The sequence below is a fragment of the Panthera uncia genome, chromosome C2 (genome assembly GCF_023721935.1).
Source record: "Panthera uncia isolate 11264 chromosome C2, Puncia_PCG_1.0, whole genome shotgun sequence".
Classification (NCBI taxonomy): domain Eukaryota; kingdom Metazoa; phylum Chordata; class Mammalia; order Carnivora; family Felidae; genus Panthera; species Panthera uncia.
The window spans coordinates 131,607,905-131,624,375 of NC_064810.1; the positions used below are offsets into that span (position 1 = coordinate 131,607,905).

General features: G+C 33.0%; 1 protein-coding gene and 1 pseudogene across 5 annotated transcripts in view; both read right to left on the bottom strand.

The window, feature by feature from the left end:
• TBC1D5 (TBC1 domain family member 5) overlaps positions 1 to 16,471 on the bottom strand; it is a 533,625-nt gene that overhangs the window by 261,519 nt on the left and 255,635 nt on the right. For all 5 annotated transcript variants that reach the window (XM_049629846.1, XM_049629847.1, XM_049629845.1 and 2 more), the window contains one exon: positions 1,772 to 1,838. In XM_049629846.1, the coding sequence (XP_049485803.1) occupies positions 1,772 to 1,838 (67 nt within the window). The remainder of the gene's footprint in view (positions 1 to 1,771; positions 1,839 to 16,471) is intronic.
• Positions 6,440 to 11,515, bottom strand: LOC125922016 (protein-L-histidine N-pros-methyltransferase-like; annotated as a pseudogene).

Genomic DNA, 16,471 nt, shown 5'->3' on the forward strand with positions numbered 1-16,471 from the left:
ATTAATATCCTAACATTACAACACTGACAGGCATTGATTAAAATTATATTAGTTAACAACATTAGTATTTATTGTGCAAAGTTGCATTAGGAGTTCATTTTCAAAGTACAATTATCATTCAATAATACTAAAATACTTTAATCTTCAAACTATTCAAGAATAAAATAAGCTACAAGATAATACCGTGCCTTCACATTAACACATTTCTCTTAACTTTATATTATGTCCATTATTTACTATAATTAGCTAAACTACAAATGTAATTGTAAAATTGAATTCACCAACAAAATTTATACACATACGGATTTTCCTTCTTTTGAAATAAATCTCTATTTTCCTTTTGTCTTAGTTTTTTTTTACCGTATTTATATCTAATAATGATACTAATATAGACTTCACATGTATTACCATATTAACATTCCTCACTTACATATCAAACCATGAATGTTTAACTATCTTTTATATTTACTTCAGCACTAAAAGAAGGATTTGAAGAATCCCAACATTTATAAGGTAGGATGAGTACAGTGAAAATATAATGACAACATATGAGCTTTACTGCTGTGATAATACCCTTCTAGAACACCATGGGAACATAAGCCTTTTGTAGTATCTGTGACACTTGAACGACTGATTATTTATACATACCCCAACTGATATAAAATAAAGATGTCAAGTGTTTCAATTACCATCTCATTTCTGGAATTCAGAAACAAACTGTAGAAAACTTTCCCATTGACAACATTCCTATTAAGTGCTTCCTGTATACAAGGCTCTATTCTAGATATTAAAAGTGTGCCTGGGATTTGAAAAAAACAAATGACACAGTTCCACTTAGGGATATCCAATATGTATTCAAGTAAAAAAGATAAAGATTTCAATCGTAAACCCCGTATCTATTACATAAACGGAGTTACAGCTTAACATTTAAATGAGTTTCCAGGTGTGTAGTGGTTCTCGTGTGTATTTTATAGGGTCACCGCAAAGTGTCAGAACTAATTAATCATAAGGACAATGTACTCAAAGTATTTCCTCAAGAATCTGCATTGCTATCTACAATGCCAAAACGTATTATTATTGAATATGTACCTTTTTTTCTTAAAACAAAACAACCTAGTTCTTATATCACGTTGGTTCAGTATAGGAAGTTTCAAATACTACTGGAAATAATATAATTTTTCTTCTTCCTAGGCTTCCCTGTTATGAAGGTACAAAATCCATAAACATTTACTCAAGCATATCAAGTTATAAGGAGAACATTACCAAAAATAAGATCCAGGTTTTCTTAACTAGTGTATCCTTTTTAAAAAATCACTAATTGAGATGTAACTGTCCTGTTTGCTGAAGAGTTTGTTTGATATTAACAAACAGCACTTAATGTAAACATGGAGTACATTTCATATCTTAGATGCTCATAAGGCATATATCCTGTTTTAAAAGGAAACTTAAACAAAAGGAAGCCTTTAGTACTGTAACAGATACACTGGAAAAACAAACACAAAAATTGATTATAACGGAGTTTAATACTACATGTGCATTCATACCAATTATCCTGTATACACTAACAACTATTATCTACAATAAGGCCATTTACTCAAGAATTTAAAAGGTTACATTTTTCATTACTCATTAAGTCTGCCGAACAATCACATGTCACAATATCCTTTACATTTGATGTATTTTTAAAACACAGGTAACAATTCCTTACTACTCTTAGAATCCTGTAACATTAGGTAGCTTGTATATTATCTTGTAATAATTTGTCACCTACCTATAAGAATTAAAAGTCCCATCAGAATCTAAAGTAGAACTTCTTCTTCCATTTTTATTTGAATCTCCTGGAAAAAAAAATTTTAAAAATACGAAATAATGAAGATTGTGAAACTGAGTATTTTAGTTGAAAAGCTGCTGTGTGACAGCTCTATGCAGTATATTGGGTCCAAAACTATATAACCCTTTATCCCTACCCCCCAAATATCTTTTGTAATCAGAGCTCTCTGTCAAAAAATTCATTTTGATGCTATAATATGAACTAATACCACCAAATGCTAAGTTGGATAAGAATACTATCAAAGTAATTATTAACAGGAACAAATGAAGTACAGTACAGAATCATTTTCCTTTTATGAATCACAAACAAAACTGAAATTTATAAACTATTTAATAATACACTAATGATTATAAATAAAGGGAAATTCTTTGTTCGTGACCAAATCACCTGTCCTGGCCACTGGTACAGTCAAAAGAGAGCAACAGAGATAGGACCTGGAATGTTTTCAGTCCCCAATTCTCCATGCTCTAGGAATTTGGTAAGCAGAGAAGTTAAACAGAAAGCAGGCTTGGGAGGTGGTGAATGCATTCTAAGGAGCTTTTAATACACCTTAATATTCTTCCTGAAACTTTCTATTTTAACCATGGGCAAAAGTTCAGCAGTTTTAAAAACGAAAAAACAACACTGAAAGATATTTCTGCATCATGTAGTAATGCCAAACATTTAGGAAAAAAATTTCCACTTAAGAAACAGTTATATTCATTGTATCAGACGCAGAACAAATTCATACCTGCCAGTTTAGAGATTACAGAATAAAAATAAATGTGCTAAAGAAGTTTAAAAAATGTTTACCAATGCCACAATATAAAATATATATGCTTATTAAAAGAAATTTAATTTAATTTTAGTAGTTTACATTTTAAAATACATACTTCAAAGTATAGTCTTCAGGAAACCATAGTATCTACTAATAAATAGACCATTTATTCTTAGAAACACATTAAAAAGACTAGATTGTGATTACATTTTATACTCCTAATTCTTGTAATGTAACTTTCAAGCATCAGGTTATATTCATTTTTATGCTTTTTAAAGCTTAATAATTCAATGATTTATCTATTTTAATTTATACTTTTAATCCACTTTGAACAATCTAAGGTGCCACTGGAGATCATCATAGTGGTCCTGGTTAAGTCAAATAGTAATTACAGAGCTTTCACTTTAAAGATGAGATTATTTTTAATTATTGAGTACAGTACTTAAGGTACCATACTTATATAATTATGCCACTCATCAAATGGTTATTGAAAGCTGAAATGTAACTTTAATGACAGCTACCTATTTTTCTTTGCACATTTTATAGTTGACAGATTAGTCAAGAATGTTGGTTCTTTTCAAAATCTTTACAGCTGTGCCAAAGTGTTTAGCAGGACAAGAACTGGACTGAGTCCACTTACTAACTTTTAACTCTATTCTTTTTTCAAAATGCACTTTCAGGTTTCTTTTCTTTCTTTTCTTTTTTTCATTAACAAAAATCCTAAAATGGATTACAGCATTCAAAACTATTGCCAAATTTTATAGAAGAAAATTACCCCCAAACACTTAAATGTTTAAGATCAATTTAGCTGGGTATATTTTGTTAATTCTTTGAAAACACAGACACTGTAGGATTACTCACACAACATACTTCATTTTCTTAAAAAAATTAATGGTATTATAATAAGTAAACTAAAAAGATTTAAAGAAAATTAGTCTGTTTCTTGCTAAATGAAAATTTCCTACAACACATGTTATTTAACAGCTTGCAGACATTTCCTGTGAAACATTCTATAATCAGTATAAAATAAGTACTATATCATACATTTAAAATATAAGCCTTCTTTTTCTTTAAAACTAAAGATTATGATTAAACACATAAGATCTCACCAACAGAATTTTTTCCCTTTCTGCTGATATTTACCAGATCAAATATAAAATCCTTCAAACAATTAAGAGACTTTCAGTTTTTAAGCTAGGTTTTGCCATCATAATATATTACAAAGGTTTCTTCATTTTATACCTGTTTCAAAATGAGTATATCACATTAGATGTGACCTTCAAAGGATGGGAATAAGGAAAAGAAGCAGTTTTTCTTTCTCGAAAACATACCAAATAAGGAGTACAACTGTCTTTCCAAACAATATTAGAGAAAAGATTTCAGAGTTTGCTATATGGGGAAAAGGCAATAAAGTTTTGAAGCAGGAAAAACTGCTTTGTTCCTTCAATCCTCTAGTTGAAATTAATTATAGCAAATGTTTATGAAAACATCTGTTCCTTACAGTTATAAATTCTTAATTTTAGTATGGACGATTCCAGATTCTTATTTTGGAAGGAAACTGACAATTGAAAGATTTACAAAAGAACAGGCAGAATTTGTAATTCTGGAAAACTGTATATACAGTGTACTGTATACCCTGCAGAGATTTTCATTCGCGTGAAACATTTGATGGGGCTTGAACTGGTTGGTAACTAGGAGAATTCAAAGACAGAGAGGCTCCTCTCTGATTTAAGGTGTTACACAACAAAAACATATCTGTAATACAAGGAAACATCAACTAAGAATTACAGATAAATGTTACCTTACTATTAATCTAATTTTGAGTAAATACAATAAACTGAGTATTAATTTTAACAGGGATTTAGTAAGACTAATGCCAATACAATCATGGGAAGGTATGTGCAGTGTTCCCCCAAAAAAACAACAGAGGGTGCAAGAGAGTTTAATATGATGTTTTAAATTGCTGCTCTGATTCTTGTTCTAAGTTATCAGGTAGCCATAACTGTAACAAGGATGTGTAGGTTGGTTTCAGATCTCTCTCTTCCTCTTCACTTTCTTCTCTCTCCCTCTCTCTCTCTCACACACACATACACACACACATAAGTGCATTATTACAGTAATCTTACACAAAGACCTTTAAATGATCAGACAGCACAAATACTTAAATGTGTTTTAAGATAACGAACTACCTTTCACTTGCTTGAAAAGGAACTTAACAAAAGAGTAAATTTTTAAAACACAATTGTGATTTTCAAAGTATTTCAATATTTATGTAAGTTAACCAATAAAATAATCTATATCTATATAGATATATATATATCTATATATATAATATATATATAATAGATATATTATCTATATAATATAGATATATTATCTATATATAGATATAGATAATCTATATCTATATATATATATAGAGAGAGAGAGAGAGAGAGAGAGGAAATTTAAATAAATGCATAAATTATATGCAACATGTAACATACATATTATATGTGTTGCTATGTGTATGTATGTTGTGCAACATATATTTACAGGAATAGTCCAACAATTATTTGTGACCATTACAATTTTAAATTTACATAACACATCAACTTCTCATTGGTAAGTACTTTGTAAAATGAATTCCTAGCAATCACAATTAAAATAGACTGATTTGAAAAAAATATGTTTGTAGTTATATTATTTTAAATGAAGATACAAAGAACATGTATTTTCCATTAGTAATTTCTAACATACATGTGTCTAACTCATTAAGCAAATAATACATATAATGGTGACTTAAATCTCAAAACAATATAAATCAAATTCCAGACTCCTTTTTAACTTTTACTGCAGTCAGGTTTAGCTAAGGGCATTTATAGCATCTATCTGTGCACCGTTGAAATCACCCTAAACGAAGGTTTACAATAGATTTCTATAGTGCTTTTTATGCACAAACATCTGCTTCATGAAGGTAGAACCAGAGATTTTAAACTAGGTTAGGTTAAAAACAACCAGAATAATGCTATAAATAAACACACTTACTCAACTGGGCCTTCAGTTTACATCCAAATATCATCAAGTTTTAGAAGATCACATCATACTAGGTATGAATTCCAAAAAGTATTACATAATTTAAAAAATAAAGTTTATCTCAAAATTGTTAGAGAAATGTCACCAAGTGTGTGTGATGAATATTTAATAGTGAGAAACAAAAAAAGATTTGCTTTAAACTAAGTTAAAAACCAAAGCTATGGATAGCCACATTTAGTTGTGACAGGATAATATGACATAAATAGTGTAAAGACCTGAAACCTTTTGTTTTTTTTTAAATGAATATTACTCCTGAAATGCTTTTTTATTAAATTTAAAATCCCATTCAAAGTAAATCCTTCAAAAATCCATGAATTAGGTATATTCATCTGTGGATATATAGTAAATCAAAGTATAAGGACTCAGCATCTATGAAGACAGTAGCCACTAAGGACATTACCTTATTTCAGGAATCATGTAAAGAACAGTCTCTCCAGGCTAATTTATTTGTGCTAAAAATCAAAGGACTACCATCAGGTCTAAGACCCAGTGCTCAAGTAAATACAAAACAATGCTTATTCAATAATTTTCCATCTTCTCTATCATTATTATCTACATTCTAATAATTTAATGGCCATATTAAGTTATAAATATATATATTTAAGTAAATATATTTAAACAAATATACATATTTATATAAATATATATTTAAATAAATATATTTAAATAAATATATTTATATAAATATGTGTATTTATATAAATATTAAATAAATATATATTTAAATAAATATATATATTTAAATAAATATATATATTTAAAAATTATTTTTTCATCTCCAAAAATGTTTACTGTCAAGATTCAAAACATTTTTCGAATGATAGAAAGGATTTCTAAACATGAAAGAGTATCAGTGCTATAACTTATAACCAAATATTTGCAAGTGAATGGACAGCTTTATCACCAGTCTTCATTTTATTAAAAACAATCCACATATATTGGTTCCATGTGAGGTTGTGGCTATTGCTTTGACTGGGAATGAGTCCCTACTGCAGTTCAGTATAAAAAATATCTCCAAAATTGGAATGTGACCTGTATTACTAAGAGCTGAGAAAAATCCTCAAAGAGGTGGGTTTTGTTTTTTAAAAACATTCCTTTTACACACTACAAAGAAATAATTAGTATTTGGGCTTCTTAAGTCCCTACATGATATTTACAATGGCAATCCCCAAAGGTCCTCCCCTTCACATAATCACAAACTCATACCCTCTTTTGGAGTGCATATTCTTGGTGTGTGCTCTGAAGACTTGGGCCTCCACGTGTTTATTCAAGTTTGAGAACAGAGACAGCATCATCCAGAACATAGTAGCCATCATACATGTCCCCTTCATACAGGTACGGTAGTCTGGTGAAAGCTTTGGTAACAAAACCAGTTTTTCTGAAAACTTCAGGCAGACTATTCACTTGTTCTTCCCATTTCTGTCCCTTGATTTCTCATGGTTTCTCCCACTTACCACCTACGTTTTCTGCACAGGGATGAAAGGGTAAAGCCAGGGAAGGATGACCCTGCCTCTAGTTGGCTCCAAGATACTTCTGATATCTTTTAACAGAGTGAAGAGTTGATCACAGTGGTCCAGCAAATTCAAGCAGCTGACATCATACTGGAACCCTGTATTCTGTCATTCATTTATACCAAGCACTTTGTATTTCTTCTTCTGAAGCTGCCATACCATAGTTTCAGACAGCTTGATGGCATAAATTTCTTCAAAATGAGGGCTCATGATTTTTGTGACCTGTCACCAGCACCTAAATCTACGGGTTTTCCAGTCTGGATTAATTTTTAGCAGTCTCTGAAACTGATCTAGTGAAAACACAAACATTGGGCCTCTTCCTAGCAACCGACTGATAGACATTGGAGAAATAAACAGGCTAAACACAGATGACACAGAAGAGTGATATAACTGGACAAAGGGCCAGCCCAATTAAGAAGATCTGTGTTTCATTGATCAAGATAACTCTTAACAAAGCCTGGAATGATTCACATAATTTCTCTCCGTTGCACACCTACCAGTAGTGGTTCTCCCTCCTGCTGGCCTAGGCCACTGTGGCCCTGTCGAGTCTGCTCATCATTTACATGTAGGGGAGTAGGGGAATGGATGATTGGGCTCCATACCAGCCACACGGACACCAGGCTGGGGCACAACCAGCCCACAAACAGTCTCATCAAGAGCCATGGCCACTAGTTTGGATCAACCACCGGTGTCAGGGCAAGAACATGAAGGTGCCTTTGCCCAGACTAGAGCCATTGCACCCAACCTGCCCATCCAGCCTCCTCAGAACTGAGGCAGAGGGTCAAAATTATTTAGATAACATAAAATCAGATGTAAAAAGCAAATATACAGAAACTTTTCAATAAATAATATTTCAAATGGATAATTTTAAGATAATTTAATTTTTAATAATATTTGTTATTCCTATTAAACCATCAAGAGAATAATTTTCAAAAAGAAAGCAGTGTGACATCAGTGAAGTGGCAGAATATACAACTCCAAATTCTCATCATCCCACAGAAACATCAAAAATAAGCACACCAACTTTGCAATAATCCTAGAAAACAGCCAAAGATTTATGAAAACCAAATGAACAATGCATGAAAAAAGGAGACATCTTGATAGCTTTGTGGCATTTTTACTTGCCCTTATCCTAGCCCCTTCTTGGTACCATAGCAATCTTGAAGAGGAATGCAGTTTCCAGTGTGGGAAACTGGTATTTGGTTCTGGAGGGAGCAACGCAGGCCATAATTGCAAAATATTGTGTAATTCTGTTCTAACTTGTTTAGGAGCTACCTGAAGGTCTGACACAAAACATCTCTTTTTTGTCTAACTCAAAAAAAAGTGGTGGGCATTGCTCTTGAATATACTGCAAACTGAATTAAGAACAAGCAGATGCCTGGCACAAAAGATTATAAGTGAAAACATTAAAAAGACCACCTAAGGTTTGGAGCAAGAGCTGGTGAGAGTTTCCTCAGGAAATTAGGACATTCAAAAGCATCCATGTATTTAGGAAAATGTAGAAGTCCATGGGCATGTCCAGAATAAGAAGTATGATCTTATAGGAAATAAGAGGACCATAACCTTCCACCCTAAGCTGATCACTCAGAGAGTGCAAGCCTGGCTAAGTGATGAAAGACTGATGTGGCACAGAACCAATCTGCAAAGACAAGCAGAGATTTGGGGTTTTTGTTTGTTTCTTGTGGGTTTTGTTTGTGTGTGAGTGTGTGTGTGTGTGCGCGCGCGCGCGTTTTGTTTTGTTCGGTTTTGTTTAGCTCCTGGCATTCAAAGAAGTTATCTGTCAAAACCCTAGCTGAACACAACCTAAGAAATAAAGATTTCAGTGACTACATATACCGCATAGATCAATGGAACAGAAAGAGAGCCCAGAAATAAATCCACAATTATATAGTCAATTAATCTCAACCATGGAGAAAAGAATATCTAATGGGAAAAAGACAGTCTCTTCAACTAATGGTGCTGGGAAAACTGGACAGGAGCATGCAAACAATGAAACTGGACCCCTTTCTTATACCACATACAAAAATAAATTCAAAATGGATTCAAGACTTAAATGTGAGGCAGAAAACCACTAAAATCCTAGAAGAGAACACAGGCAGTAAGTTCTGTGACACTGGCTACAACACATCCTTTTAGATGTTTCCTAAGGCAAGAAAAACAAATGCACAAAGAAACTATTGGGACTACATCAAAATAAAAAGCTTTCACAAGTCAAATGAAACAACCAACAAAACTAAAAGGCAACCTACTAAATAAGAGAAGATATGTATAAATTACATATCTGAGAAAGGGTTAGTATCCAAAATGGAAGTTATAAATAACTTCTAAAATTCAATGCCCAAAAAACCAGGTAATCCAATTTAAAAATGGGCAGAAGATATGAACAGACACACTCCTCCAAAGAAGAGATAGAGATGGCCAACAGACACATGAAAAGATGCTCAATATCATCCATCATCAGAGAAAAGCAAATCAAAATCACAGTGAGATATGACTACATACTTGTCAGAATGAAAATCAAAAACACAGACAACAACAAGTCTTTGCAAAGATATGGAGGAACAGGAACACTTGTGCACTGTTGGTGGGGATGTAAACTGGTATAGGCACTGTGGAAGTTACTCAAAAAATTAAAAATAGAACTAACTACCAGATGATCTAGTAATTCCACTACTGGGCATTTATGCAAAGAATACAAACACACTAATTTGAAGGGATACACGGACCCCTATGTTTATTGCAGCATTATTTACAATAGCCAACTTATGGAAGCAACCTAAATGTCTGTCCATCAACAGATGAATGGGTAAAGAAGATGTGGTATGTGTCAGTGTGTTTGTGTGCATGCATGTGTGTGTACACACATACACACAATAGGATACTATTCAGTCATAAAAAGGAATGAAATCTTGCCATTTGCAACAACATGGATGGAGCTATTAAGTATAATGCTGAATAAGTGAAATAAGCCAGAGAAAGACAAATATCACATGATTTCACTCATATGTGTAATTTATTTTTTCTTAATTTTTTTTTGAATGTTTATTTTTGACAGAGAGAGAAAGAGACAGAGCATGAGAGCGGGGGAGGGGCAGAAAGAGAGGGAGACACAGAATCCCAAGCAGGCTCCAGGCCCTGAGCTGTCAGCACAGAGCCCGACGTGGGGCTCGAACTCACAGACCGCGAGATCATGACCTGAGCCGAAGTCGGATGCTCAACCCACTGAGCCACCCAGGTGCCCCTCATATGTGTAATTTAAAAAACAAAGTAAATGAACATGGGGTAGGGAAAGAGAGGGAACCCATGAAACAGACTCTTAAGTATAAAGAAGAAACTGATGCTTAGCAAAGGAGAGGTGGGGGGCATAGGTAAAATAGGTAAAAGGCATTAAGGAATACACTTATATTGATGAGCAGTGAGTAATATGTGGAATTGCTGAATCTTTATATTGTACACCTGAAATGAATATAACACTGTTAACTACCCTGGAATTAACATTTTTAAAAAACATAAAATATGGGCACCTGGGTAGCTCAGTCAGTTAAGCGTCCAACTCTTGATTTTGGCTCACGTCATTATCTTGTGGTTCGGGAGATCAAGCCCCACCCACATCAGGTTCTCTGCACTGACAGGGTGGAGTCTCCTTGGGATTCTCTCTCTCCCCTCTTTCTAACCCTTCCCTGCTTGTGCGCGCGCGCTCTCTCTCTCTCTCTCTCTCTCTCTCTCAAAATAAATAAATAAATAAACATTTAAAAGAAAACAAAAATAAAAAAGGGAAGAAGGACAGAGCTGAACGGGACCAGATATTTTGTATGCTATGAAGTTTTGGTATCAACCTGAAGTAGACTGTTATAAGTTTAGGATGTTAAATGTAGTATCTATAATAACCACAGAGGCCATATCTAAAAAAAGTTACACAAAAGGAATGAGAAGGCATTCAAAATGGTCACCACAAAAAAATCAACTAAACACAAGAAAAAAGCAGTAATGAAGGGAAGGAAGGGTAAGAAGGTTACAAAACACAGAGAACACAATAGCAAAATAGCAGAATTAAGTACTGTTTTATCAGCAGTTACTTTAAATGTTAACTGTATTAAAGTTTCCAGTCAAACACAGAGATTAGCAGAATGGATTAAAAAAAATTACACAACTCTATATTGTCCACAAGATCCAAATCTTAAGATTCAAAGACACAACAGATTGAAAGTGAAAGGGTAGAAAAAGATATTCTATGTAAAAAGTAGTCCAAAAAAAGAGATACTGTGGCTATACTAATATCAGACAAAATAGACTTTTAGTCAAAAGCTGTTTCAAGAGATGAAAAAGGACATTATATATTAATAAAAGGGTCAATTAACCAGGAAGATATAATTATTATTAACATATGCACCAAACAATAAAACATGAAAATATATGAAGCAAACATTAACAGAATTGACTAGACAAATACACAGTTCTACAAAAATAGCTGAAAATTTCAACTTACCATTCTCAGTAATAGACAGAACATCTAGACAGAAGCTCAATACGGAAATAGAGAACTTGAATAAGAATGTAAACCAACCAGACCTGACAGACATATAAAACACTGTGCCCGACAACAGGATACACAATCTTCTCAAGTACCCAGGGAACATTCTCCAGAACAGACCATATGTTAGGTCACAAAACAAGTCCCAATATATAAAAAGACTGAAATCATACATATCTTTGACTATAACGAAATGAAGCTAGAAATCAACTGCAGAAGAAAACCTGAAAACTTTCAAGTATAAATGCAAATATGTGTGTCTATATATGGAGAAATGACAAACAGATAAATATGTGCGTGGAGTCTATTTAAACATGGTGGCTTTAACTTTAAAGGAAAAAATATACTACTGATGATCTTTCATTAAATTTCAAAGTAACTTCTGGGAACAAAAAACACTGGACTGGTAAAACTAAATTGCCACATTCCATTTAATGAAATTTTAAAGTAAAATTACATCATTACATCACAACTAAAGTTAAGTCTCAAGCAAGACAAACCTGAATACATGCTCTACCATTTACTTGCTGTTATTTACCATTCAGTATCTTTGTTTCTTCATTTGGAAAATGGAGGAAGAAAACAGTTTCTACCACAAAGTGTGGTTGTAAGGATTAAATAAGTTCAAGTAAAGTGTTTAGTGTAGCAGGTAGCATAACGTAATTCCTCAATAAATGTTAGCTATGATTTTTCTAAACATATTAATTAATGTATTTAACATGCTGGATTCAGTGGTGGAATACAATTAAAAGGCTATTAGTTCTATATGTTATAGGGAATAAACTTATTTATAATTTAAATAATTGAAAACTGTAACTCTTCTAGTAATTAAAACATATTATTTCTGATCAATTTTTTAATTAACAAGAAGTTTATTTAGCGGGTTATATAACTCTGTCAAGTTCTGTGGTATTCTTTTAATATCCTTCCTGGGGCACCTGGATGGCTCAGTTGGTTAAGCATCCGACTTCGGTTCAGGTCATGATCTTACGGCTCATGGGTTCAAGCCCCATATCGGGCTCTGTGCTGACAGCTCAGAGCCTGGAGCCTGCTTTGGATTCTGTGTCTCCCTCTCTTTCTGCCCCTTCCCTGCTTGTGTTCTGTCTCTATCACTCAAAAAATGAATAAACATTAAAAAAATTTAATATCCTTCCTGATGATAATCATACCAAATACTGAATATGATATAAAGAAAGTAGAAAAAATAGCAGAATTAAATAAAATTACATTCTTGAAATATAAAGCCACCTAATTCATTAACTTTATGTTTTTTGAGATTGATAAAATGTAGACAGATAAAGAACTAAAACTATAGTCAATCTAGTGTTAAACTAAAACTATCTCATTTAGGATAGTTCACAATATTACCCATGCACCAGAATAAAACAAGTTTTAAGAAGAATTATTAATGATTCTGCAAATGAAATGAAAGGTCTAATTTCAAAGATAATCACAAGTACAATTATCTAATTTAAGTTAACCTGTAGTACTACACAAATGCAAATGTTTCTACTTACTGTGATTGTCATTTCTGGGCATATTGTTATTTCTCCAGGCATTCCATAGATTTAAAGCTGCTTGATGTCTGGGGGAGGGGGGGGGGGAACAAATGTAGACCAGGAATCGATCAGGAAAACAGAATTCTAACGTAAAATTAACCTCTCTGGATCCTAAAGAGAGAGCAAGAGTGAGAGTAAGACTGTGCGTGCATGTGTGCTGTGTTTTTGAGAGAGAAGAGAGAGAGACAGTGAGAGAGAGAAACTGAGAGAAAGATGAGATGGAGATAATCATGGATGGGTCTATGATTCCCTACTTTTAAATGTTTTTCTAGATTATTCTGATGATCCATGAGTCTTTTTTAGTCCAAAATAATAAGCTTCTACTGTGCTAAAAGTGAGTTTCTTGTTGAAGGCAACTTAATTTGTCCCAAACAGGTGATTATTCAGTATTTTGCGTGTCATCATTTACCTTGCACTATTACAAGCCAAGCTTCAATCTCATTTTCCAGCAGGAGTAGTGGGCTGCACTAAGCTATGTCAACACTGTACGTGACCCTAATATGACCAGTAGCATGTACTGATTCTTGGCGGAAGGGTGCAGACTTGGAGATGCCAAGCAGAACACTGCGATTGGCCCGTGTGGGCCTCCTGTGGACCACGTGGGCTTGAAAAGCACTTTCCTACAAGAGCTACACAATGCCAATGCTGTAATTTAGACAAGTACAAAGTACATTTATACTAAGTAGATGCACAAGTTTGAGAAGAGCTTCTTCAGAGGTAAATGTCTTAACAAAGGACATTTGAAGATATTTCCTTAAACCTATAGAAAGAGTATTAAAGTCAAGGGTGATTATTATATAATTTGCCCTTTGCTGTATTTTTTTCTTAACAAAAATTCAAATAATGATTTGGTTTAAACCTTGACTATCTGAAAATTTTAGTTTTGCTGCCAATCTTAACAAATGTTTAAATGAAATGCCTCCACCAACAAAACAAAACAAAACAAAACAACACACAATAGCTTTTCAAAGAAAATCTAATTGGTTTAGGTAATCCTAATCCTGATGTTAAATTATCTGTTAAGTACCTAAGTAAATATAATAAAAACATTATTTGCTAAATAAAATGGAGTATATCTAGCACTGAAGTCCTATTTCATTTTTATAAATCTTTCAAATAATAACTATAAAATATTTTTATTATTATTCTTCAATGTATAAATAAATAAATACCTTTTTCTGCAAAACAGATTTGTTTGGGCACCTGCCATTTTCACCCTTGATTACAATCAGTGCTAAATACTTTAAGATTGGTTTAACATCTGGTGGACAAGACCTCAATAAAATATAAAGATATCCAGGGGTGCTGGGGTGGCTCAGTCAGTGAGGCATCCAACATTGGCTCAGGTCATGATCTCACAGTTCATGAGTTTGAGCCCTGCGATGGGCTCTGTGCTGACAGCTGAGAGGCTGGAGCCTGTTTCGGATTCTATGTCTGCTTCTCTCTCTGCCCCTCCCCTCCTCTCAAAAATAAATAAACATTAAAAAAAATTTTTTTTAATGTAAAGATATCCCTTTCCCCAAAGTGATTAACTTAGCTAATTATTAAATATCACCCTTTTGTATGAAATATTAAACTGAACTATTTGAAGGATAAAAATTATCCATGAACCAAGGTGAATAATCCTATTTATGCCTAAATGATAGCTAACTGAACAAGTTGTTATACCAAAGATCTACTTAAAAGGTATAATGGGCATTTTAACTATAAATCCCAAAGCTGTGATGAAGAACCAAGGGTAAAAACTCAAACATATCTTTATTCTTACAAGTGACTTACTAAACTAAATCACATTAAAATATGGTAATCTAAAATCCTCAAGTACAATATCAAAAATGTTTTAGTATTTACAGTCTCCTTTATATAAAGTTTCAAATACATTTCAATTGATCTATAAAAATGTTTTATTTTTTAAGTTATTTTTGTTATGACATTAAAGAATTACTAGAATCTGAGTTTCAAAGAAAAATTGTAAATCCAAAAACTGATTTCTATTTACCATTTTATGATGAAGTATTTTTAAACCTGATAATAACTAGGAATACGTAAGAGAAAAAATGACTTCTTTAAATTTGCTAGGAAATGTGCAATGTACAATATTCAACTATCCTTTTAGAGAATAAAAATATTATTCAAATTAGTTATTTATTGAGCATTTTACCCAAATGAACATATTTAGTTATCTACACAAGTTTGAAAATGGGCCCTAATTAATAAATGGATTTACTGGTTCAAAGTTCTAACCATGCAGGTAGATCATGTAGTAGCTCTTCTACTTTATTCTTTCAACAATTATGTGTTGAGTACCTCCTACATTTTAACACTAATAATACAATCGTAAGCAAAAGCTGAAAACCCATCCTTGACATCTTTAAGTTTGTTGAAAGCTCAGGAGAGGAGAGAAATGTACAACATACATTTACCAATGTACAATGACAAACCTGAAAAATGTTATGTGATAAAGTTACACACCCTACTATAAGAGGGGAGGGGTCACTGACCAAGAAGTACATAAAAGGCACTCCACTAGAGACCAGCATGTGCCAGAATTCTGTGAAAGTCACGTTTAGGACTTGGGCCAAGATGAATAGCAAGGCAGTGAAAGAACTGTTTTAAGGAAAAATAGAACATGGTAAGGTTTGCAGCCTTAAAAAGATCACTTCAACTTCAGAGTGAAGGAATTTGAGAGTGGGTGTAGGGAGAAGGAAAGTGGATGGAATAATACTGAATGAAAAGCCCTGCAAGGCAAAAAATGATGATAAAATAGTCATATTGATAATATCATTATCATACCACCTTAGGAATGGCAACTCTCCATTTTTAAACCTTGTTAATATTACTTACTGAGAACCTACTATGTGCCAGACAGTTTTTAGGACATGGAAGTATTATAGTAAACAAAACAGAATGAAGTGTGGGGGTAGAGCGAAGCACGAAAAAAGAAAATGATTTCTTAACAGATAAGTTCAGATAATTATAATAGCTATAAAGAAAACACAGCAGAATAATGCGATATTCAGTGGGGATGGATGCTCTCTGTAGGGAGAGGTGATACCTGATTTGAGATTCTAGTAACAAGAAAAAAATAGCCATTTAAATATCAATGGCAAAAGGCACAACTGCAAGGGCCCTAGAGCAGAAGCTTGCTTTTAAAAAAAAGAAAAAAAGAAAAAGAAAAAAGAAAGCCAAGATGGCTCAAAGGCTAGG